Source organism: Phragmites australis, chromosome 18 (assembly GCF_958298935.1).
Source record: "Phragmites australis chromosome 18, lpPhrAust1.1, whole genome shotgun sequence".
Taxonomy (NCBI): Eukaryota; Viridiplantae; Streptophyta; class Magnoliopsida; order Poales; family Poaceae; genus Phragmites; species Phragmites australis.
Window position 1 is genome coordinate 23,499,947 of NC_084938.1, and position 24,728 is coordinate 23,524,674.

The 24,728-nt window shown below is 42.6% G+C and overlaps 1 protein-coding gene across 1 annotated transcript; it reads right to left on the bottom strand.

Annotated features, from left to right (window-relative positions):
- Positions 1 to 543: 543 nt before the first annotated feature.
- On the bottom strand, positions 544 to 8,353 carry LOC133898850 (ubiquitin carboxyl-terminal hydrolase 17-like). The gene is made up of 11 exons (XM_062339637.1): positions 7,664 to 8,353; positions 4,882 to 5,734; positions 4,720 to 4,802; positions 4,301 to 4,386; positions 4,057 to 4,219; positions 3,386 to 3,506; positions 3,103 to 3,260; positions 2,406 to 2,490; positions 1,983 to 2,195; positions 1,544 to 1,605; positions 544 to 1,445 (listed from the first exon to the last, which is right to left on the bottom strand). Exons 1-11 carry the CDS (start codon positions 8,062 to 8,064, stop codon positions 770 to 772), a joined length of 2,901 nt encoding a protein of 966 aa, XP_062195621.1. The 5' UTR covers positions 8,065 to 8,353; the 3' UTR covers positions 544 to 769.
- Between the last annotated feature and the right edge of the window lie 16,375 nt (positions 8,354 to 24,728).

The window sequence follows — 24,728 nt, forward strand, 5'->3', positions numbered from 1 at the left end:
GCATCCTCGGTGAACCCGAGGTGCTCGATCCTGGGCGTGAAGAGGGTGATATCCATAGAGAGGAACATGATGTGGACACGATCAACTGCAGCAGCCACCGGTAAAGCCGAAGCGGAGGAGGCCGAGGGAGCTAGGGTAGCGTCGGGCTAGCCGGGGATCCGGTGAGCCGCCACTCTGGTCGAAACCCTAATCCTCTCTCGTATCTTCTCACCTACGGGGAGGGACAGGGGGTAACTCAAGTGAGAGTAATAGGTAATTACTCTTCCGTCTTCTCGCGTGCGGAGAGGGATCGGTGCAGCTCAGTGGGAGTAGCAGATAATTAAATTATGAGTTTGGTCCTAGGAGTCTGTTCAGTTAGCTGGAAGCGGCGTGCGAACGGTCCACACGACCGAAGAAAGTCTTTACCAAAAATAAAAAAGCATGTGCTACTCAAAGGCTTTTCCTGCCAACAGTTGGTAGTCGGAAAAGAACTCGTGTTCCATGCTCCATGCTGTAACCTTGCAACTTTCACCTCCCAACTAGACAAAAACTTATTTATTTGAACCTTTGGTTTTGACCAACGATGCAACCTTGCAACTCGTCGCGCCAACCTTGAGGCACCAAGTTGAATGCTTCAAAGGATTTCAGAAGGACGCACGACAGAAATTCCTTTCATTTTTATCAACTACCACATTTCATTTTCACATTGCAACGAGATAAAATTACAGGCTACACCATTATTCCTCTACAACCCAAACTCTCCATATCAATAAAATGGTTGGGCAGTGCTTTACCTAGCCGGTCTTCTCAATAAAACACTACCCCTGGTTTCTCCAGGGTCATGTCCAGTCCTATCTAACTGCCTATATCGGTCTGTTAACTTGCTGCTGAAGTGTTGTTTACTTCTGTCAGTATACAATATGGATGGGCGGTCATCGCCCTCGACCCAACCCCCTCTGGTGCCCTGAAGCTTGTGATCAACAAACCTCTCGGCATTGCCTGCCAGATCCACCTCCCGACCTGATGAGCTGGTATTCAAGCCGGACCTTGAACGGGAATATGTCGTATAGTCGTTATCCACAGATGCTACCATGGGGCCTCCTGGATACATTTTATCTGAGGCTCCAAATATGTATTCATACTCCTCAGTACTGGTTGAATTCCTTGTGCTGTCACTGCTATCGGTGCTGTGCGACACTGCATCAGAATTGCTGAAAAGCGATGAACTCTCGCTTGGACTTGGAGATTCTGCTGGTGGATATGGTGTATCTCCATATTCGTCGAATGTATGGGTATGGTCATCTGCGATACGATCTGTATGCAGCTGGCCACCTTGGTGTCTGTTGAAGGAACCTCGTCGCAATGTTGTCTCCCCTGGAATTACCTTCTGCCTGGCCTTCTTCACACGTGATGGGTCTTGACCATTCATCGCTTGCCTCACAGAGCTTGGTGCCCTCGGTGAACACCTGATTAGTTAGTATAGGATTTAGAACGTCCTGATAAATATCTTGAGAGGCATACACAGAAGTATTTGGTATTAAGATAAAAGAATCCTGGTACTCACCTTGCATACAGCAGCATGTATGCACACTTTGACATGACATTTTCCAGAGATACAGATTTGACCTGCATACAACAAAGGCCAGCTATTTAGAAGAGAAGACTACAACAACTGATTCTCATCGATAATAACCCAGCACAGGTAGCTTTCATGCAAGAGGAACATCAGGGCAGTGATTGTTGACATATAATATGTTTACTATTCTGTTCCAACTTCCAAGCATATAAATTATCATCACATGCTAAAAGACGCATAGTCTGACCACTATTCCAAATTTCAAATAAGGTAGTATAGTCCATTTCTTATATCTGAAAACAAAATATGAAAACAGGATTACCAAAAAGACAAAGGCACAGAGGTATTAACATAGAATTAGATTTCTGAAAGGTAACTATTTAACACATAAAGAGAATCATGAGATGTCCAGAAAGAGTAAGTATACCTGACTGTCATCTATCTTGTACCACTTTCCTTGTGTGTCCTTAACATAACATACATAATGACCAGAAAAGGCAGCATTCAAGACATCATGATGAACAACCACTGCATAAAGGCTGTACACAGGGGAATAGTCATCAGTTGCGCTCATGTGGCGATTCAAGTTCAGGGTCTCTGGAAATCTGATGGCTTTGCTGATCTTCCCAAACTTGCCAGACTGCACACAAAAAAGGGATGATTAGTGTACCTTTATAAAATTTAATTCCTATGAAACTAATTAAAACTAAAACACATGAAGTCATGAATACAGAAAAAAATGACAATTATTTTAGTGTTCTACTTGCAGTTGTCCCTCTTTCGCTGCGATAGTGTTCATATAGCAGTTTCAAGGACGAGTAAATACTGTGAAACATAGTAATCTATGTACCTGATATCTTTTTAATGCAATCGTCAGTACATTCGGCGCTTCTGATATTGTCAACTTCTTTTTAGCACGCTCATAGGATTTGCATCTGACAACGCAGAGTAGAGTTAGGAGTGTCAGAATTAGGAGCAAAAGAATCAAGCTCAAGTTACACAAAAGTGATTAAAAATGAAGTGGGGATACATTACTAACATATTGAATTAATTATTAGTTGCAACAAATGGCTTCTAATTAGCAAACTTTAGCACGACTTGTAGAACCCACCCACCGTTCTTTTCAAATGGCCCACGGGAAAGGTATTATTTTTAACATTTATAGATGATTGTCATACAGTTGGTGTATGAAGACACATGCAAATTTCTAATATGCTAGTGCTCTAAAGACATAACAAAGAATTGCAGAATCTCTAACCCCAACATTAGCAACTAGAACAAACTGATATGCAGATACCAACCCTGTAAAATTAAATGAGACAACCTTAGAGGTACAGCCGTACATGTATAAGTGAAGGTGGCCTTAAAGGTGCAGGCATCTACCTTTTAAAATTATATTGCAACACTATAATTTAAGTCCTTTGTATAGTAATTTCTCACTGACTGCTAGAGGATGGCCCACAGATAAAAGATGAGCAACGTAACAAACACAAAAGGACACAGAATGAACACATGCAAGAACAAAAGACCAAGAAGCGTAACACAACCTGATACATTGATATCTATTTTCTCCATCCAAGACTTCAGTGGATGTAAACCGCTCAAGTGCTTCTTCAAGTGAATTGATGTCACCATCTATTTCAACAGTGAGATCCAGCATACGCTCACATTGCTCAGAAATACCACGGCACCTAGTGCATTTTATCTAGGGGAAAATCAAAGAAAGAGGAATAAACAATCAATAGGGAGATAAAAAGGTTAGTTCACTAGATAACTAGTTAAAGGTAACTGAATATATCAAAATAAACAAAAGCTTCAGGTTAAGAAAACCTTAGATCGCAGATAGCCCCCAAATATTAATTGCACGAGTGTTGTTTCGTCCGCTGACCGATGAGCACCTCCTTTTCTAGCTTCCTTAATGCACACAGATTGCATAGCATCAATGGCATACCTGTAAACAGATCAGGTATTATTGTTACATCAAAGAACTATTGGAAATAAAAGAGTTCAATAAAATTAACTAAGCTTTTCGCTTAAGATATGGTCACTTGAGACACTAAAGTACCCAAATAAATTGATCCAAAAAAGTACCCTAATAAATTGTTGTGGGTCTATTTTTCTATGGAGTTTTCTAAGTAGTAATTCACATAGCATTTCCATGGTGTGAACGGCAATAAGCAACCGGTTGGGGGAAAATTCAAAACAAGTACTGAATGATACCTGCAGCTTGCATTTGGTTCAAACAGGATAAGAAAAATCAAATTAAAAAGGTGTAGGTATACAATCAAACAGAGTTTCAACATCCTAATTGTAAATAATGCTTCTGTGTTACAAATTTAGTCCCAGTAGAAGGACATCTAAATAAGCTACAATGGTAAAAGAGCTCATCCACAGCCCACAGGTAGTAAAAGGGCCCAACCATAGTGCACACGTTTTTCTTCCACCTACCCACAATAGTTAGCCACAACAAAAAATATAACAAACAATAAATGCTTCCTTACCTAAGAAATTCATGAGCATCTTCTTGTTTACCAGGACCAAAGCTACTGCCAATGTCGTGCAAATGAGAGAGTATTCCAGTTGGCGACAAAGCAGTCTTGTTCTGTTTGCCCTCCACAATGAGTTTTTCAAATTCACACATGAAGCACCATTCCTTTTTGGAACCTAGAACACAAGAGGTACTACATAAATACTCAAATGCATGGTAAAAGAGGTGTCGTGACATACATAGAAGTGGAAAATTACAATTTTTTGAATGAAGCCCTTCCAAAAGATATGTTGTAAGTGGTCGAGTAAACATCAAGCACTGAAGAACAGTATTTGCATAGCAGCTGAAAAAGAAAAATACGAATTAGAGAAAGTGAAGAAGAACATTTATTCAAATATAAGTCCAGCCAAAACAACTCACTTAGCCTAAGCTCCAATGGAAAGGTACAAGTTAGGTGTTAATATGGTTGGCTCAGGCTATAAACCAACTAAAAGTGTCACCTTCTATGCACAAAGCAGACTTTAATGGATGATAAATGCCAATATATTAGGAGCATTAACTAAAAAATTTACAAATGCCAAGATAAAAAGAAGATGGGATAAACTTAACAGAAAGACATATATGCGTTGCAGTTAACCTTCCTACTGTTACTATTCAAAAACAATTCACTGTTTACCTGTTGCCAAGGTTATGAAGACCAAAAGGGTGCAACTCAACCTTGTCGTAGAGCTTCACGAAAAGTTCATATGGAAAGAGTGTCTGACACAAAAGAGAACTATTAGCAAATAGAAGAGATAAAATAAATGCTAAGTATAAAGAGAAATTCAATTATTTTTACCAATTCTGATGGATAATGCCTCACAACTTTTGGTGCTGTTTGCTGCCTGACAATTTTCTTCAAAGATGTTGCAAGGTTATTTGCTGTTGAACCTGATCTCTCTGATGATTTAAATATTCTATCAGAAAGATCATCAGCCTTTTTCAATGGATTAGGTGTCACAGAACATCTCCCACGAACAGAAGAAACTTTATCAACCGTCAAAGCAGGTTTTGCGCTCTGAATGTTGTCATTACCAACAGGTTTTGTTTCAGACGTCTGAACTTCCACACGAATAGGAGTCCTAGAACTTTTGGGTTCCAGTACAACAGATGCAGCAGCTTGAGGATTGCTATTATCTTCAAATTCTCTATTACTTGTCTGAGCTGTATAGTGTTCCTTGGAACGATCAGAGGATTCTTCATTAACAGAACTGTTATGAGCAATTATCTCCGCTGCAGAAGCTTCAGACTTACATGGCAACGCCTCATCTAAGTCCTTAGTGGAAGAAACCTTTTCAACAAAATCTGCATGTTTGATGTTTGATCGCATCTTACTACTGTCAACAGATAGTGGAGCATTTTGAGAAATTTTGCCCGTGCTGTTGGAATGATGATCTCCAGCAACCTTTGCGCTGGCACATACCTCTTCTAAAGGCAGATGTTTACTTTTACCATTTAAACTCTTCAAGTCACGGTTTGCATCAGAAGTTTCAGATCCAACAGCAACCGATTTTACACCAACTAATACATTTTCTTCAGAAGCTCTTCCCTGTTCAACTTTTCCTTCATCATCAGGCCTAGTATTAACACTTGGTGGATGGCATTCATCTTTGTGGCCTTGTCTCCAGTGGGCTATCTGGCATTTGAAGGAACTGCAAAAAGAAAGGTGTCATTGAAGTTGAGAAGCTAACAGAGTTGCTGATCTTATGGACCACACACAAAGTGAAACATTGTTTAGGAATTAAAAAATGATAACTCGCAGATGTCCGTTGGAAACTTATCCCACAAACACAAGCAGGACCCATCCAATCCACCCATCATTCTATCTCAACCACTCAACGTTCTTTGCACATCATATGAAGTATCCGCAAGAAACACCGCACCCCCCCAACCCACACCCACCCACACACAGAGAGAGAAAGCATGCATGCTGTTTCCACATGGTGACACAATCCTTTCCCCTTCCCATTCTTCCTATTTTCTTCTCTAAATGTCAAATACTACCATTTTAATGATCTAAGGAAGCAATTATTACAAAGTATCATATCACCTAACAGGAAACACATGCACACGAAGCGATGGATGCCCACACCACTCCTTTCCACAGGAAAAGCACTAATGGAAATAAATGATTAAATGAAGGATTAGCAAGGAAAAAATAAATTAAGAAATATACCACATAAACTTCAGGACAAGCAGATGCATGATGGATCTATAGCATGCTGGCATCTCACTTCTTATCCACAGGCAAACAAGTTCTCAATGATAAAATAGTCTTGAAGTTCCTAGGTTGATCGACCAATGTGGGATGATGAGGGTCAGTGCATGAAGGTTTTCCGCTAATATTTGGCAGCTGTACTGTTGTAAAAAAACTATTAAGTGTGAGGTATTATTGTAGCACTGGTGGCTAGCTGGTGCATTTACTCACCATCAAATGATGGTGTCACGATACCTCCTCCTGTCACAATAAATGATGTTCGGGGCATTGAATGGTCCGAAAACACAACATTTTTTGCATAGATGCAAACTACTTAGAAGTAAGGAATTAATTTGGAGGTTTATGCAATTTTCAGTATGTACATAGAGTTCCAACCATTTTCTTGCACATGGGTCATGGGTGAATCTCTACAGATGTTGACACCATTAGCACACTTGCTCATTGCGTAGGATACATCTTGCAACAGATCAATGCCAGTACTGTCCATGACAACCGACAATATTGTGGCATGGAAATAATAACAGTATAACACCCTCATCTAAACAACATGAGACGCCACAATGAGATGGCTAATAACCTAAGACAGTTTGTGGCCTAATAAATTGATCAAAATCAATGAACCAGATAAATTGGCAGGAACCAAGAGGCAGAGACTTGGAGTCAGGGAACCGAAACAATTAACTTTATAAGGAATAAGCCATCACGGATCCTAGATAATTTCCAGTAATATGATAGCTGACCAATTCACAAGCGAAATTCTATCAAATCCAAGTTTCTATTAGCAATGTTGTTGATCCACCTGAGGTTATCCCAAATCCAAAATTACAAACAGACATATCTCCAACAGTTTCCCTTCAGGGTCCAGAATCCTTTCACGATGGGGATTTTCGTTCCCTTCAACGCTCCAACGGTTTCATTTCACGGTTCCCGTCACGAAGGTATTCCTAAGGTCATTCCCTCTAGGACGGGATTCTCTCTCCTTTCCCTTCGCGATTCCCCTCGAAGGGAAGCTGTTAGAGATGAGAGAAAATAAAGGGAATGAGAACGGGGAAGGGAATCGAGAAGGGAACGAAACGAAAGGAATATGGTTGGAGATGGTAAAGACTAAGTGGAGGGTTCGGAAAGCCCAAACTCAGTTGCCAAGCACTACTGCTTGCGGCACACAAAGTTTGAGGTAAAGACTAAAACTTTGCGGAACTACTAGCCCCATCACATGTTACCAACACCCATAATAATACCAAATACAAGACAGCCCCACTCCCGATTGTACAAATCGCGGACTGTCTCCCCACAATTGCACAATCACCGGATGAAATTTAACAAACTGGAAATGGAATCAGGAGAAGGGATTCAGCCCACTCACCAGTACTTGACTGCCTTGCACTGCTTGCATCTGAACGTGGTCGGCCTGAAGCACACCGCGCAGACCCCCTTGGCCCCCACCAGCGGCTGCGGCTGCACCTCCACCTCTTCCTGCGCCGGACCAGGAGCCACCGCCACCGGCGGCAGCGCCCACACCGGCGCCGGGGGCACCTCCGCGGCCTGCACCACGCCTGGGAACAGCTCCGAGTAGTACGCGATCACCGACTCCCGCTCCGCCAGCTCAGACTCCTCCGCGGCCAGCCGCGAGAGGCGCCACACCTCCTCCCTCCGCGCCGCGGCGCGCCGCCACCGGCTCCGCACCACCAGCACCAGAACTGGCACCACCGCGAGCGCCACCAGCACCACGACCACCGAGAACGACGTCTCCTCCGCCTCCTCCATTGTCACACCCGCTCCCCTGCTCAGCCCACTCCTCCTCCCCCTCCGGCTCCGCGCATAGATCTCGCCCCCGCCGCTCCTACCCGACGGATCCGCGCCCCAATTCTGTGTCTCCCGTCCCCGCCTCCGCAAATCCGCTGCAATTTAGGCCTCGAGGGTTTCCAATTTTCCCCCTCCTCAGGGTCGGGTTTCTGTGTCTTTGGAAGTGACGGAGAGGCAGCAGCAACACGAAAGGAAGGAGCCGGCGGGATCCGTTTCCGTTCCGCGCACGCACTCGAGGAATAATTAGGCAACTTGTGGAGGGGGCGAGGTGCAAAAGATGCGTGACGAGGCAGGCAGAGGGAGACGGGGCATTTTTGGTTACCCGCGTCTCTCCGGTCCTGGCTGAATTTTAAAAAGAAGTTATTTATTGTCCTAGTTAATCGATGTAAATGTGGTGTTATTATAGATTGAGAATTTGAGTTTTACCCTGTAGTTTGATTTAACGTAGTAAATAAGTTTATTTATCAATATTATAAAATTATCTTTAAATCTTAGATTCAGTCAACCCAATAAGAACCCAAATTAGTCTATCCAGACCGATATAACCAGCTAAATAATCTTCTTTCTTAATAAATATAATTCAGCTCAATCTACTTATACATACAGTTTTATAAGATCTTATTAATCTAATGGATAACTTTTGCTATCCCGACAGGGCAGCACAACAGGCGGCAAAGGGGGAAGACAAGAAAAGAATGTGGTCCCTCCTACCATGGGCTGGGTACTGTGCCAATAGTGCCATGCTGGACGCTCTCGGTCGTCCGATGTGTGGGGCTCCGGCATGTGGGATATGGGGGCGGCAGGTGCCTTGTGCGGGAGAGGAATCGCGGGAAAACTATGATAGTACCCGCCATTGATATGGGTCCCACCGATTGACAAGAAGGTCCCACGCAGGGTCACCTTATGCAAATTTTAGGAAAAGAAATCTAGATTTGGAAGATATTATGTTTTATTGGCATAACGATTTACTCCCTTTATATGGGCAAAGGTGTCGATCCTTTACATTTATTGGTATTTTTGTTTTGTTGCATTGGACTGTTGGATCTGCCTAGCTTGAAGTTATTGCTTAGCAAATTTTGGATTTAGCTAGTTACATGTCCGTATGTTGCAACATGAACCAAAAATTTTCACAGGTAGTATAGTTGACTAAATTGACACAACAAGCTGTAACGCTATTTTGCACCATACAACATTCATATTCTACAGACCAATTTGTACACTAATTCATCGAAGAAAAACATTATAATAAAAGCATCTTAATCTTAAACATGTAACGAGATGGAAAAATAACTTGTCCACTCATTACTATTTACCCCAAACAAAATATAATGACTACATGCTGGAGACTAATAAGACTGATTGATTGATTTGTATCAAGCTAAAATTTAAACATGGTGTCTAAGACTAATTACACTATGCAAAAAATCTTGAGTTGAAGTGTTTAGATTATTTTTTATAATTTGTTTATCAAGTGCACAACAATTACTGAGGACAAAGAGCTTTTATATGAAATCCATTCACTAGTGCAGAACTGCTAAGTATTTCAGTGCAAATGAAAGGAAAGCTGAAGAATAAAACATACTCTATCTGCTATATATATTTGTTCCTCATTGTATCCCTTCAAGTACATAGCCTGTCTCTCATCATTCATGCTAGAATAAAATCACAATTTATAGACGGTCTTTATGACCAAGGGTTGTACCATAATTACTTACTGTCTTTGTTTCATACAAAAGAAAATATAATTCTAGAGTAGTCTCGGAGTATCACTATTAACTTATTCTTTAGGTGTCATACAAAAGTTTGATAGTATTGACTTTTGATTTCAACTCTGGTAACAGTAGATAAGCCTCAGCTCCTAATTCAAGAGTCTGACCAATTTTGTAATCATTTCAGTACACTAATTATGTATCACATCTTTTTTTTCTAAACTGAATATAAAAGTTAATTAATTATTTTTTCAATTGGCCCAACTCTCAATTAGAGAATAAAATGCAAGACGAGCGTAAAAAGATATATCACTAGTTAACATGGAACAAGCATGAAGCGACAAGCTTAGTGCAACTTCCTGTATGGTCAATTTAAGTAGCTTACCCTTGGAATCAACATGGTGCAGATGTGCAAGGTTTCCTCCGATGCATATTGACTATTTGAGTGAGATACAAGCATAAATCATATAGTAGGTGTTGCCATATCAATCTTTAACTTACCTGATTATGCTCCCACGATAAAGACGCAATTGATTTAAAAATAGTTAAACGAATTATGCACCACAATAAGCAAAATCTTCTAAAAAACATAAATTCCAACATCATTCATTGTCAGTGAAGCATGATTTTAGCAAAACCATTAGGATGCACTTGCATAAATTCAGGTAAGAAAATTCAGGAGGCGATATTATTAACACAAAAGCATTGCAAATCCTATTGTTATAGCTAAAGCACTCCAAAGTTTTGATTCCTTTATAGCTGAAGCACTCCAAAGTTTCGATTCCCTGTACCAAAGTCAAAACCAGCAGCTAAAGCTAGATTAGCTCTCATGGTGCCTAAAATAACAAACGCATTATGAGCATATTACAGATGGATTGGGTACAAAAATTTGAAGAAAAATAAAAAAAAAGCAACAAAAAATCTATTGTATCAGATGGTGCAGAGAACAAAAGCTCCAATCAAATTCAAATTTTGATGTCTGACAGTGCACATATACTTGCAATTAAGTCAATGTAAGCAAGAGCAGAAAGAGCATGACCAATCCTCTTAACTCAACAAGTATGAAATTAAGATCAACAGAAAAACTCAACAAGCATGGAAATAAGATCACCAGAAAAAGTCAAGCATGCATGCAGTTAGAGCGTACCTGAGAAATGAAACTCAGGATCATTCTAAATAGTAGCCATCTTCACACGCACAGGTGCAAACACATCAGCAAGAACATGCATAGATGCGATCCCTCTGCCCTCCTCCTCCTCGGCACCAGCCCGAACCTACACCAAATTTTGCAATAAGGAAAAGCAAATCAAGAAGGCAATCAAGAATGAGCATGTAACTGGAAAATTATTTACCCTGTGTCCGGATGTGGAGAAGACAAAAGGGGAAGAGAAATGAAAGAAGCTCTGAAGTTTCTGTAATATCAAAGTAGGCAACCATCAAGGGGTGGTTTTGTGGGAATAATGTTTGCCTCATGTTGAATTTGCATATAATCATTCACAGCATTCTACTACTAAGATATGCCCTTTTGAGGTTGTTTATGGCTTTGTACCTCGTGCCCCTATTGATCTGTTGCCTCTGCCAACTTCGGAGAGATTGCATTTTGATGTTAAACAACGTGTTAAACTGATGTTAAAAATGCATAAAACCACCAAAGAAAACATAGAGCGCATAAAATGCCAAGTATAAGTTTGCTGGTAGTAAAGGAAAGAAACATGTCACTTTTGAACCTGATGATTTGGTTTGGCTACATTTGAGAAATGATAGGTTTTCTGAATTAAGAAAGTCTAAGTTACTCCCATGAACTGATGGTCCCTTCAAAGTGCTAGAAGAGATCAATAATAATACATACAAGCTTGAGTTGCCTACATATTTTGAGGTCAGCCCCATATTTAATATTGCAGATTTGAAATCATACTTGGGAGAAGAGAATGAGTTTGAGTCGAAAACAACTCAAATGCAAGAAGGGGATGGTGATGAGGACATCCCTTCCAATGAAACAACCACGCATATTGCATAGCATGGGCTAATGACTCGAGCTCGAGCACGTCAACTTAATTATCAGGTGAAGTCATTTCTAGCTGTTCATATAAGTTCTTCTCTGAATTAGATGCTACTAAAGTCCTGTTATGTTTTTCTTATGCTTCGAAACTTGGGAGAAGAACCATATGGGAGCAAGAGTAACCAAGAGCAAGTTCGGACCATTAGTTCGGACCAATGAACAACACCATTTTGAATCGGCCATAACTCTTGACTCCGGAGGATAGTGGAGGCTTATGAGTATTTGATGGAAAGATTTCCTCCTCTACTTTCAGATAGATCTGACCTCACCATCAAATTCCACAGAAGTTGTTCAGAATCAGTCAAAGAATGTTTGGACCATATGTTCGGACCCTCCAGCTATGGGCCTTGAGCCTTATATCCAGTAGAGCCCATGTGACTGCATCTTAAGTTAGGGTTTGCACCTCCTGGTGGTTTGCTACCTATAAATATCACCATCAACCGCCACTTTGAAGTGGGGGGTTTTGTTTTAGACTAAGATAGCTTTTGCTTCTTACTTGTAAATGCGTGTGTTGGCTAGACCACCCGAATTACTCGATTCAGAACCTCACCTTGGTGTAACATATCGAATCCCAAGGCTAGATTGTTGAGTTATTCGCTTGTTCATCTTGTTCTTACTTGTTCGTCGATTGCTAGCAGATTCAAGGTAATTCTTGGCATGGTAAGAACAGCAACATCCAGAGTCGGTGTACCGATTGCTAAGGCGCAACGCCCCTGTGGTTTTTGTAGTGGACCACCAACGCTGACTCCTCTCTAAATCGAAGTTATCCCAGCTCTCATCGAAAGATCAGGAACCCCTGTCTACTTCAATATTCTTGGTGGAGCTTCAATATGGACTAGGGGTGGTATTAGTGCCATCGATACTACGGGATAAAAATTCCTTATGTCAAGTTTATCTCTCTACCTTATTTACGTTTTCATATTTACTTTCTTGCAATTTACCTTGTTAGAGTATGTTGTAATCATCTTGGACGGTAGAGTAGATACATTAAATAAATCTAGAGTATATCTAGATAGAAATTGAGATAAGTTTATATTGTGAAATTTTCGAAGCCAATTAAGTTTTAAGTGTCCTAATTCACCCCCTCTTAGGACGTCGCCTTTCCTCACATGCGTCAAAGAGGAACTTGCACCGGACATTGGCACAGAGAAGGCGGAGCACGAGGAAAGAGCAATGGCAGGCGACGGCGTTGGGGTTTGGCTAAAGGAAGAGGCTTAGAGTTTGGGGGTGCGGGAGGGAAGAAGGACGCGTAAAGCGCGGGGGTGGGGATAGAGGGAGGGCTGTGCGATAAGAAGGTGAGAGTGACGAGGGTGGTGGGATGAGAAGGTGAGGGGGAGATGGGCTTGGGATTCAGGGTGAACGTGAGATTCAAGTGGATAAGTAGTAGAAATTGCGTGGTAGTCTATGATACGATCTCAATAGGTGCCAGAATTTGTTCACCACAAATTAACTATTTTTTCTGGTTATAAATACATGTTGTCTTGTATACAATGCAGTCTCCAATATATAGCTTTGATCACTATTTTTTATTACTCTCTTTGGTAAAAAATACATGTCGTTTTTAACTATTTAGGATATTCAACATGCAACTTTGACCACTGTTTTTATTAGAATATATTTATCATATCTAATAAAAATATAATATTATAAAAGTATTTTTCAAGGCAAATCTATACATATGATTTTTATATTTTCAAACTAAATATTTTGGAAGCTATTGACGATTAAAGTTTTAAAAGTTTGACCAGATCTGGATAAAAACGTCAAGTATTTATAACCAGAGGGAGTATAATATATTTATAAAATATATTAAATTTATAATATTATGAAAGTATTTTTTCAAGACAAATCTACCTATATGATTTTAAGATTTTCAAACTTAATATTTGAAAGTTATTGTTAATCAAAACTTTATAAGTTTAACTGAATATTTTTTTAAACGATATGTATTTATGATCAAAATGAGACTACCTTAGCTCCGACTTGTACTTTTGGACAAGGAGATAATCTTCAGAAAACATCTGGTGATTTAATCTTTCGCTGCATATATTAACAGAAATTAAGAAAATTATAATGTTTGAGAAGTCTTTTGGGTGATGAAACATTTTTTGGCCGTCAAAGAGCATTGTTATACGCGTAACCTTTTTTTATACGTGTAACCTTTTTTTTCGCAATTCCTCTAAAATTCAAAACCGGATTGCTCAAATCACTTGGGTGATGGCTCACTTCCAAATCAAAAGGCTTAAAAACATTTTCGTAAATCAATGTTGTAAAAAAAGGGTTGTACGAGAAGAATTTTTCCCGTGACATGCCTAAATACTCGATGTATACAGATCCGCTATACTAGAAACAGAGTGTTGTTGGAACTCACCAATAGTACTATCTTGTTTTTGAGGTGTTTGCTAGGGTTAACCCAATGATGCCTGAATTTTTATTCACATCTACCGGTTACATCAAATCTAAGCTATTGCTCACATATCTAATTACTCAAAATTCAGATGCTAGGAGCCCAAAAAACACGCAGTTGTTGTATTGACCATCCCTTATGCATCTTACTGGTAAAAGTTTCAAAATATTAACCGTCTGCATCTAAGCATGATGCCCGTTTTAGACCAAGTGTTGTAAAGATGTACTAGAATATGACATAGAAATATATTGAAAGTTTAGTTTTACTTACTTTTGACAACATACATAATACTTTTTTGCGAGGATAGTTTTGACAACAATCACGACATACATAATACATATCTGATCATTTACATGATTACAACTTCGGCACTCAACAATACGCAACAGTTTTCTTTTATTTTCTTTGAACTCTAAAATGTTTTTTGAAGTAAATGCACATGGTACAAGAGCTTTTTTAAATAATATTGTTTTATTGGAAAACTAAAAAATAATATCCAAAATCTGATATTTACATAAATACGTACATGTCGGTATGCGGAGTGTCGAATAGGGATCTGTCAGCACTCTGCGTGCCGACAAGTTCGGTGTCCCACAAACGATATTTAAAGAAAAAATCATAATTTTTTCATATGATCTCAGTAAAAATGATCTTTATATAAAAAATTGTAACTATTAGTGATATCTACAACTTTGTAATTAAAAAATTAGATCTAAATTTTTAAATATTTTTAGATATCTAAACAGATTTAAATAGAAAATGTTAAACTATAAAGTTATAGATACCATACAATTTTAGTATAAAAATCCTCTATATCCGAGATCATGTAAAAAAATTATAAACTTTTGTTAAAATATTATTTAGGGATATATGACCTATTAGCATGCAAAATACCAATAACCCCTAAGTCCTATTATCATATAGCACATCGGTACGCAAAGTACTGATAGTTTTGAACTCGGGGAGAAAACACTTTCTCCGATTTCCTGCATGGAGGAGCGAGGAATCGGGTTTCCTGGATCAATCATCGCCAATGGCTTGGCGAAAAGCGAGACGGAACAACATGGCCGCACGGGCAGAGACGTGTTCCACAAACAACCGGCGCCCGACGCCGTCCTTTCGGCAGCTCGTCGAGCCCGAAGCTGCCATTCCTACGCAACGGCGCGAGCGACTTTCCTCCGCGAGCCGCACGGTCGCGCAGGTGTAGCTGCCCTGCCCTGCCGGCTTGCCACCCAGCACATGCCGCGTCCCACTGTCCCAGGCGCGGACGACGTCAGCCACGCACGCGCGGGACGGCAGGTAGGCGGTCGGCGGGAGGGGAGGGCGACGTCTCCTCGGTTGGTCGGTTGGAGACGACGCGGTGCCACGTCGTCGTCGGCGGCGCCGGAGATCGGACGCAAGCGAAAGCGAAAGCGAAAAAAGAAGAAGATAAAAAGGCCTCTCCGACAGTCCGACGCGGCAAACACGCGCGCTTTGGCTCTGTCGCACCGACTTCGCCTGCACCTGTTAACGCGTGGGCCGGTCTCGCGTCCGATAGGAAACAGTGCATCACGAGAATGTTTTGGTGCCCCTAGCGTCACTTGCGCCAGAAATCAAGTGCGCCCGTGCAACGTGGAGATGCGTGCAGGACAGGGGTGGAAAACATTTTGTGATATACAATGGGATGGACCATATATACTGGCTGTTGTCTCATTCTAGTAAGTACAACTCATTTCGTTAGGTTTTTTGTGTTGGTATTTAGGTATGTTAGTTTTACTTGTTTACTTATGGATAAATATCTTAATAGTGTGGAGTTTGTTTCTTATTTACTATCTACAGTATATTTGTAGATGTAAATTGGGGGAAAATATGATTTTGTACAGTATACGTTAGCGTATTTAAAGAAATGGATAATTTTTTTCTGTATTTAGGATTTTAGCACCTGTATTCGGTGCACGGCGTGTCGAAAACGGATTTTCGGAGCGCGGTGTACCGAAAAAGTCATTTTCGGCACACCGTGTACCGAATACAGGCAAAAACGTATTTCGCACACCATGTGCCGAATACTAAGCGTCACGTCGCGCTTTACCTTTTCTCTTTCTTTTCGTTTTTCGTTTTTCCTTTTTCTTTTTCCTTTTCCTTTTCGCTTTTTCAGTTTGCTTTTTGCATGGGCATGTCGGCTGGTTTGTTTTGCATGCGGGCAGCGCTGTCAACGCTGCTATAAATGGCAGCGCGCGCTCCATTCTCTGCAAGCAAGCGCGCCGGTGAGCAGAGCGACAACGAGCAGAGCAGCAGGTTAGCTCGAGCGCGAGCAGTCGAGCACAAGGAGCTGCAGTGCAGCAGCGTGTGAATTGGACAGCCTTCCGTAATAGTTAGTACGTAGATTATGTATGTATGTAATATTTAGTTGTGTAGATGTAATTAGAGGATTAGAGTATTTATTAAGTTGATAAAATATAGTAGGTATAATATTTGCATATTTTATGATGTCGTAATAGAATCATCTAGTTATTTGGATCCTAGATTATGTATGTACTTATATTTAGATTAGAAAATGTAATTATAGCATGTAGATATTAAGTTGCTAAAATAGAGTAGGTGTAATATTTGCATATTATATGATCTCGTAATAGATGGTACTATATTGTAACAGTAATCGTAATATTTAGATTAGAAAATGTAATTAGAGCAAGTAGAGTATTTATTCCGTTCGAATATATTGGTTAAATGATATTAAGTTGGTAAAATAGAGTAGTTATAATCTCGCAACAGAAGCATATTGTATGATCTCGCAACAGAAGCAACTATAGTGTAACATTAATCGTAATATTTAGATTAGAAAATATAATTAGAGTCAATAGAGTATTTATTCCGTTCGAATATATTGGATAAATGATATTAAGTTGGTAAAATAGAGTAGGTATAATATTTGCACATTGTATGATCTCGTAACAGAAGCAACTATAATGTAACATTAATCATAATATTTAGATTAGAAAATATAATTAGAGCCAGTAGAGTATTTATTCTGTTCGAATACATTGGATAAATGATATTAAGTTGGTAAAATAGAGTAGGTATAATATTTGCATATTGTATGATCTCGCAACAGAAGCAACTATAGTGTAACATTAATCGTAATATTTAGATTAGAAAATGTAATTAGAGCAAGTAGAGTATTTATTTCGTTCGAATATATTGGCTAAATGATATTAAGTTGTTAAAATAGAGTAGGTATATAACATACATCTAATTAGTTATTTGGCCATTTACGTTTGTTTAGCAGAGACGCTATGACTATCCATATTTATTATGGAGAACGTCCCGCTGTTTTGCATGGGAGACTCGTGTCAATTCAGAACTGCCAGCACGTAAAGAGTATGGTTGAGCTACCAATTGATCTAGAAGGCTTACAAACACATGTTATGAGTTTTTTGCGTCTAAACCAGCAGTCCTAAAATGTTATCCTAGAAGGTGTCAGGCCACGGTTTGTACCAAACAGCTCGCTCATTGTCCATACGTTGTTCGATTTGAGAAGGAACAACGCATGGATCTTGTACTCACGCAAGGCATTAGAGGAGAACTTTGAAATGAGAGTGTACATAAACATAGTATCACGACCGATGCATGGTGAAGCGGTGCCTACCGTGGAAAGATCAGACCATAATGTGATGCATGATGAGGCGGGAGGGAATGTCGGGGAGGGCACTTCTGGTACGGATGGACCTGAAGTGGACCATGGTGAGGTAGATGCAGGATGCATGGATGATGAAGCCGGTGGTATTGACGACAAAGAAGGTGCTGACAACGATGACCCGGTGCCGGTGATCCAGTACTTTCATGGTGCTGGGCTGCTAAATTGTACCATCGTTGAGTATAACACCTGTCGGAGGATGAACTCCTAAAGCGGGGATCCGGAGGGGCCCCCTTTAAGATTCGGCTGGGGGGATGATTCTGAATCCGCTTCGTACGGGAAATAAATGTGAGTAAATGAGAGGCAGGTGGATTGGATGATCAGATGCAGGAGGAAGTAAATGCTCATGGGATTTTTAGACAGGTTCGGGCCGCACTGAGCGTAATACGCTACTCCTGTGTGTATGCTATAAATGCTCAGGGAATGTCTCTCTGAGGATCTGCTGTGTTACAAGGATGTTTGTCTAAGTCTAGTGCTTCGTGCTTCTTCTGTCGCCATCGTCCGGAGTTCGTCCGACGTGTTCTCGTGTCTTTGGTTGATCCCAGTTTTTCTTCTCCGGGGAGCCCGCCCCTCTTTTATATCTGTCGGGGCGGGTAGTGTGCCCAGAAAGGGTGACGCAAGTTCCAAGGCGCTATCAATGGAAAAGCAACCATCATGAGCTGCAGCTTGAGGTGACGGGGAGGGTTGAAAATGCGCCCCCGTCCAGTCTTCATCGTCATCATTTCGCTTTTCAGCAGGTGCAGCGGGGAGGGCCCGCCGGGCAGCCACCTAGCAGCCCCGCGTGCCCGCCCGGTCAGAGCGAGCCTGACACAGCAGCGCGGCAGACGTTGCACCTCGAGCCCTGCGACGTTATCCCGAGGCGCAACGGGACCTGCGCATTAAATGCCCCCACGCCTCCCTGTCAGACTGTGGCAGGGACTGACATTAGTCGTGGGGGGAGTGGTTGGAAGTGACAGGCCACGCGCCCTCTTAAATGCAGCATCGGGCCTCTCTCCAGTTGACACCTCACCGCTGAGCCCTTACGGGGACTGCCGGCGGAGGACTTCTCGGGCCCTCAGGGAACTGTGAGTGCTCAGGGACTACTGTTCACAGCCCCAAGCACTATCTCCAGGACATGCCCTTTCTTGGTCCTCAGGGAACTCGGGTAATCGGGGGGCACTGTTCATGACCCCAAGCGCCCTCTCCCGGAACTTGACTGCTCGGGTCCTCGGGGAACTCAGGTGTTCGGGGGCCACTGTTCATGACCCCGAGCGCCCTCTCCCAGAACTTGACTGCTCGGGTCCTTGGGGAACTCGGGTGTTCGGGGGCTACTGTTCATGACCCCGAGCGCCCTCTCCCAGAACTTGACTGCTCGGGTCCTCGGGGAATTCGGGTGCTCGGGGGCCACTGTTCGCCACGTGGCACTCTGTTGTTCTGGCCTCGGGACTCAGAGACCTCTGGTTCCCATGTCACCGACAACACCCTATCTAATTGGGGATACCAGAATAGCGACATCCAGGTAGGACAACGGTTTCAGAACAGGGAGGAGGTCATCCACTTTATCAGCAACTATGCTGTAATCACAAAAAGGGACCACAAGTGTACCCGGTCTAACCATACGGAGTATGAGGTCAGGTGTACCAAGCACCCGACTTGTCCTTACTTCGTACGAGCCCATAAGCCAAAGCACGAGAACTATTTTGTGCTGAGTAGACACACCCCACATACATGCAGCGAAGAGGCTGTTAGGAATTGGAGCCACGCCGTTGATGCGAGGTTCATAACCCAACTACTCATCACCCTTGTTGGCACAAACATATATTTTTCACCAAAATTCATTATGGAGGAGGTGCAGACTAAGACGAGAATGCGTTGAAGATGTTATTTGGAAGTTTCGAAGAGTCGTACCACTACGCACCGAGGCTGCTGCAGAAGATTGCCATGACCAATCCCGGGACCCAGTGGGCCATGGCGGATGAGCCGATCAGGCTGGAGGATGCGTCATACAACAACACTGACCGATACCTCATTAGGTTTTTCTGGTTATTTGACCAATGCATCGAAGTTTTCAGACATTGTAAGCCGGTGGTATGTGTGGATGCCACATTTCTTAGCGGCAAGCCATGGTAACCTAATGATAGCGATGGCGGCGGATGCAAACAATCAGATCATTCCTCTCACGTATGCATTGGTTGAGAGTGAGAATAATGATAGTTGGTTGTGGTTCCTCACCTTGGTGAGGACACGTGTCGTCGGTAATAGGGAACGAGTCTGTATCATCTCAGACCGCAATAAGGGCCTCTTGCATGTGTTGGATGTGCTGCATGACAGCACAAACCCCTCCATTGCTTGGCCTGATGTGGAGAGAAGATGGTGCATACGACACTTAGGTGCAAACCTTTACTCAATGTACCACAACAAGGGTCTTGTGAAGAGGTTCAAAGGGTTGTGTCTTCAGAACCAGCAAGCGAAGTTCAACGAGATATAGCGAGAGTTAAATGAGACCACTCGTAAGATGACGGGAGAGCAGGAAGCACAGGAGGACCATCTGCGGACGCAAATGGTGGGGGGCCAAACAATCATTAGTCGTTCACGTGGTACGTTTAGCCAGTGGATAACGGGAAAGCCGGTGGAGCGTTGGGCCCTAATCCATGATACTCACGGTTCCAGGTTAGAACATAGCGTTTGAAAGATCGTATTTTACTTGTGGTTATGAAAAAATATCGCATCTAAATTGTTGTCTCTTATAATAGGTATACGATCATGACAATGAACATAGCGGAGGCGTTTAACAATGTCCTAAAGGGTGTACGCGGCCTCCCGTTGTGTGCCATAATTGAGCTCACATTCTATAGGACGGCTAACTACTTTCGAGACCGTGGTATAGCAATCGAGGGGCCTAAGTGGGTACCTTATCCCAGGGCCAGACGCACGGATCCTGGGAGGCCTAGAGCCACGAGGCTTTAAGGTGATGTGGATGCAGCAGATGCTATTGATGGACTACGTAGGTGCAAAATATGCAAGCAATCCGGCCATGACAGGAGGACTTGTCCGACCCGGCGGTAAACTATTAGGCTACGATCGAACTGAAATGTATTAGCTTTGGTGCCATTGAGTTTGTTATATGAAGTTTGTTGGAAACATGGATTGTATTGTAATTTGTTATGCACGTATTAGGTGTTGTACCTATTTTGTAATAGCTGTTGTCTTACGTTGTTTTGTAATTGAACCATGAGGCTTGAAAGCATTGGCATGGCTCACGTTCACCTTCCCGACCTTCTTCAACTATGGTACGACGAGAACCACAGGGGAAGGATGATTTTCGCAGGGCAACAGGTACATCGATAATACGTGAATTTCAATTGCTCCAATACCTTGGTACTTACTCTATAAATGTATTGCATACCTTTGCAGTTGCTCCTATTGCGTTCCAGGAGTGTGCGCAAGCTTAATGAGTTAGACCCTCGATTCCACGAGCCCCTCGCACAGGCCGGACTACTACCGTTCGCTCTTATGATGGCAGGAGCTCTCATGGAGGGTGGTGGCAGGACTTCACTGCAGCCGATCGAGGTCTCACTGCTCACAGGCCTCGTCGACCGCTGGCGTCCTGAGACGCACACGTTCCACTTTCCTTACGGAGAGATGATCGTTACTTTACGGGACATGGCCATGCTGACTAGGCTCCCGATAAGGGGCACCCCGTTAGTAATTCCACGACCAGCAAAGGAGTAGTGGAAGAGTTATATTCAGGGTAGATAATTATTTGTTACCTAAAGCATTTCATACGTTGCAGTGTTGTTTGTGGTTCATTGAGTCTCTGCATCTTGTAGGTTTAATGTGCAATATGAATGAAGGACGTAGGGCTCTCCATGTCATGGATTCATGGGCTACCACAGTTCAGCCCTTGCCCACCGGATGCGGACGAGGTAACAGTTATGCAGCATTACGAGGTGTACTTGTACATCTTGCTTGGAGGCATTATGTTCTGCAACACGGTAGACGATTATGTACTTTTCCACATATTGTACATACGAGCTCGTCAGCGCGTCAGCTCACGTCACGTCCGTACGAGCCGACACATTACAGTTGGGGATCTGCTGTGTTGGCCACTACATACAAAGGATTGTGTGCTGCTACCCAACAGTCAACGAAGATGGGATCTATTTCTGGCTGCCTACACCTTCTACAACTCTGGAGCTGGGAGTATCTCCCAGTGTGTCGACCGTGGGTGAGCAAGACCTACTATCCAGTTCACATCTCCGATGGCGTGGCTGATGACATGAGGCCAACGATGGGTTATCGGTGGCTTCATGCCAGGCTGCGATGGAGTCACCATCAAGACCATGGAAACTACGCCCGGGTGATCAGTGACATTGACGTCCTCAGCGTCGAACTTGTGGAGTGGGATCCATGGCGTATGGAACAAGTGGCTGAAATTGCGACTAGCGGCCTCATCGCATCATCTTATTTCTGTGACTCTGACTTATGGATGACCATATGTTTTTTTGCTTTATATGAACAATGTAGAAGTGTATTCTCCTGACCGTGTACAGAGGCAATTTGGTCATCGTCAGTTGGTGCCAGTACCTCCCCCACGAGACGCTGGTCGGGCGCACGAGTAAGTATGTACCATTCTTATGTGACGTAATTTTAACTATTTATGTCACGTACAGGAGGAGGGCCCAAGGAAACGCAGGCACACACAACTAGTCGGAGATTAATGTAGAGCACATAACCCGGTGGATGGAGTCTGGTCCAATGGATGTCGTCATTCATGCGGAACAGTACGACGATAGCACATATTGGAGTACCTTTCGTGGTATCAATCACGAACGTGTCCCACCTTACTCAGTGGCAACGTACCGCCAGCCCCCAGACCCTTCCCCGAAGATCGTGCCCGGCTTCTTCATGTGGTGGTAAGTGATGTTGTACTTATAACGATTTTCATTAGTTTTTCATCCGTATTACTGACATAACCCTCAACAACTACAGACTGAAGCAGGGTACGAAATGCATAGGCATGCGGAGCATGCATATGTGGAAGTGGGTGGGTCAGCCACGCGAAGGGATCGGCACCCTCTCCGGGACTACATGAGGACGAGAGGGTCTCGTCTTTTGTCCGCGATACGTGAACTAGGTGGTTGCGCCCCATGTTCTAGGGGCTACGACGTACCCACCATGGACCCGTCCCGTGCCTCCCACAGCAGGCGCTCATCCAGTGCTCATGAGGCACATTCACGGGTGCCACATTCGTCTACGGCCCATCATGTGACACGTTCTTGTGCTGGAGTCGAGGAGGTGATTGAGGCTCCTGCTCCCGAGGAGTGTACACTGGGTTCCCAGCCCTCTCCGTTCACACAACCTACTCAGGCTACGCAGACAACTCCACCAGGATTATCAACTCACCACGAGGACGTCATTGACTGCACGCAGCAGACGCCCAACTGGAGCGGCACTTAAGATTTTGACTGGGCTGCTGCATTGCAAGCGAGCAGCTTCACCGAGCTACTGAGCGGCCAATACCCCTAATATCCCGATGCACCAGGGGTTCACATTGGTACCAGGAAGCTGAGACTTCATCATTTCGGACTCCAACCGAGCACATACTACTGGCAGGCACACTCTCTCATGACGATCCTACATCGTGGTACATGCAGGGCCGAGTTAGCGGTTCTGGATACACATTCTGTGGAGTTGGAACACAGCATGACGATGAAGATGAGGACCAAGGGCACACGTGGCAGGGGCCAGCTCAGGCCACTGGGATGAGGACCACGCACCCGCCAGACGCTTACACTCCTGGGGATTGCTTGTGGCGTCGTTGTCATTAATGAGCTAGTGCAATATATTGTGTACTCATCTATTTTGTGTACTCATTTGTACTAAGTGTTATTCACTATATTATGTACTCATTTGTACTATACCATACACTTTAGTGTTCAAGTAATTACATTTAATTTATATAATCTTTTTTCAACTAATTAGAGCACATAACTTATTTATCAGTAACTTATTAAGCATTTGTATATATCATTTACTTCAAGACGATTTCATGCCACCTATGCTCGTACCGTGATACCTCAAGACGACGACAACGACGATTTCATGCCACCTATGCCTCGACGTTCCACCAGCCATACAGTAGAATTTTCAACGAACAATACAAGAGCACGTGCTCGTACCGTGATACCTCAAGACGACGACGACAATTTTATGCCATCAACGCCTCGACGATTTCGCTAATCTACATCATCACTTTTCATCGCCATTTTAAGATGATCACTGATACAAGGGTTAATGTTGCGCATGTTCGAATATACCTAAGTGTTAAGATTGTCCGCCGCTTTATAGACTATATGCTTTTTTACTCATGTATTTTGTACAGTTACATTAGCAACTAATTTTTAATTTGGTTACATAAAATGCATAGCCAAATCACATGGAATAGCTTACATAAAATGAAGAGCCAAATCGGCACGAAGAAAACATGTATTTCGGCACACAGTGTGCCGAATACACTTGATTTTCAGTACACTGTGTGCTGAAATACGGTTTGCCTGTATTCGGCACACGGTGTGCCGAAAATGACTTTTTCGGTACACCGTGCTCCGAAAATCCGTTTTCGACACATCGTGCACCGAATACAGGTGCTAAATTCGTAAATACATAAAACAGTTGTTTATTTTAGTAAATACGCTCATATATATTATATAAATTTGTATTTTTACCATGTAAATTGCTACCCAACAAGTATAAGTATGAATATAGATAAGATTTATTTATACTCGTAGATGAGCC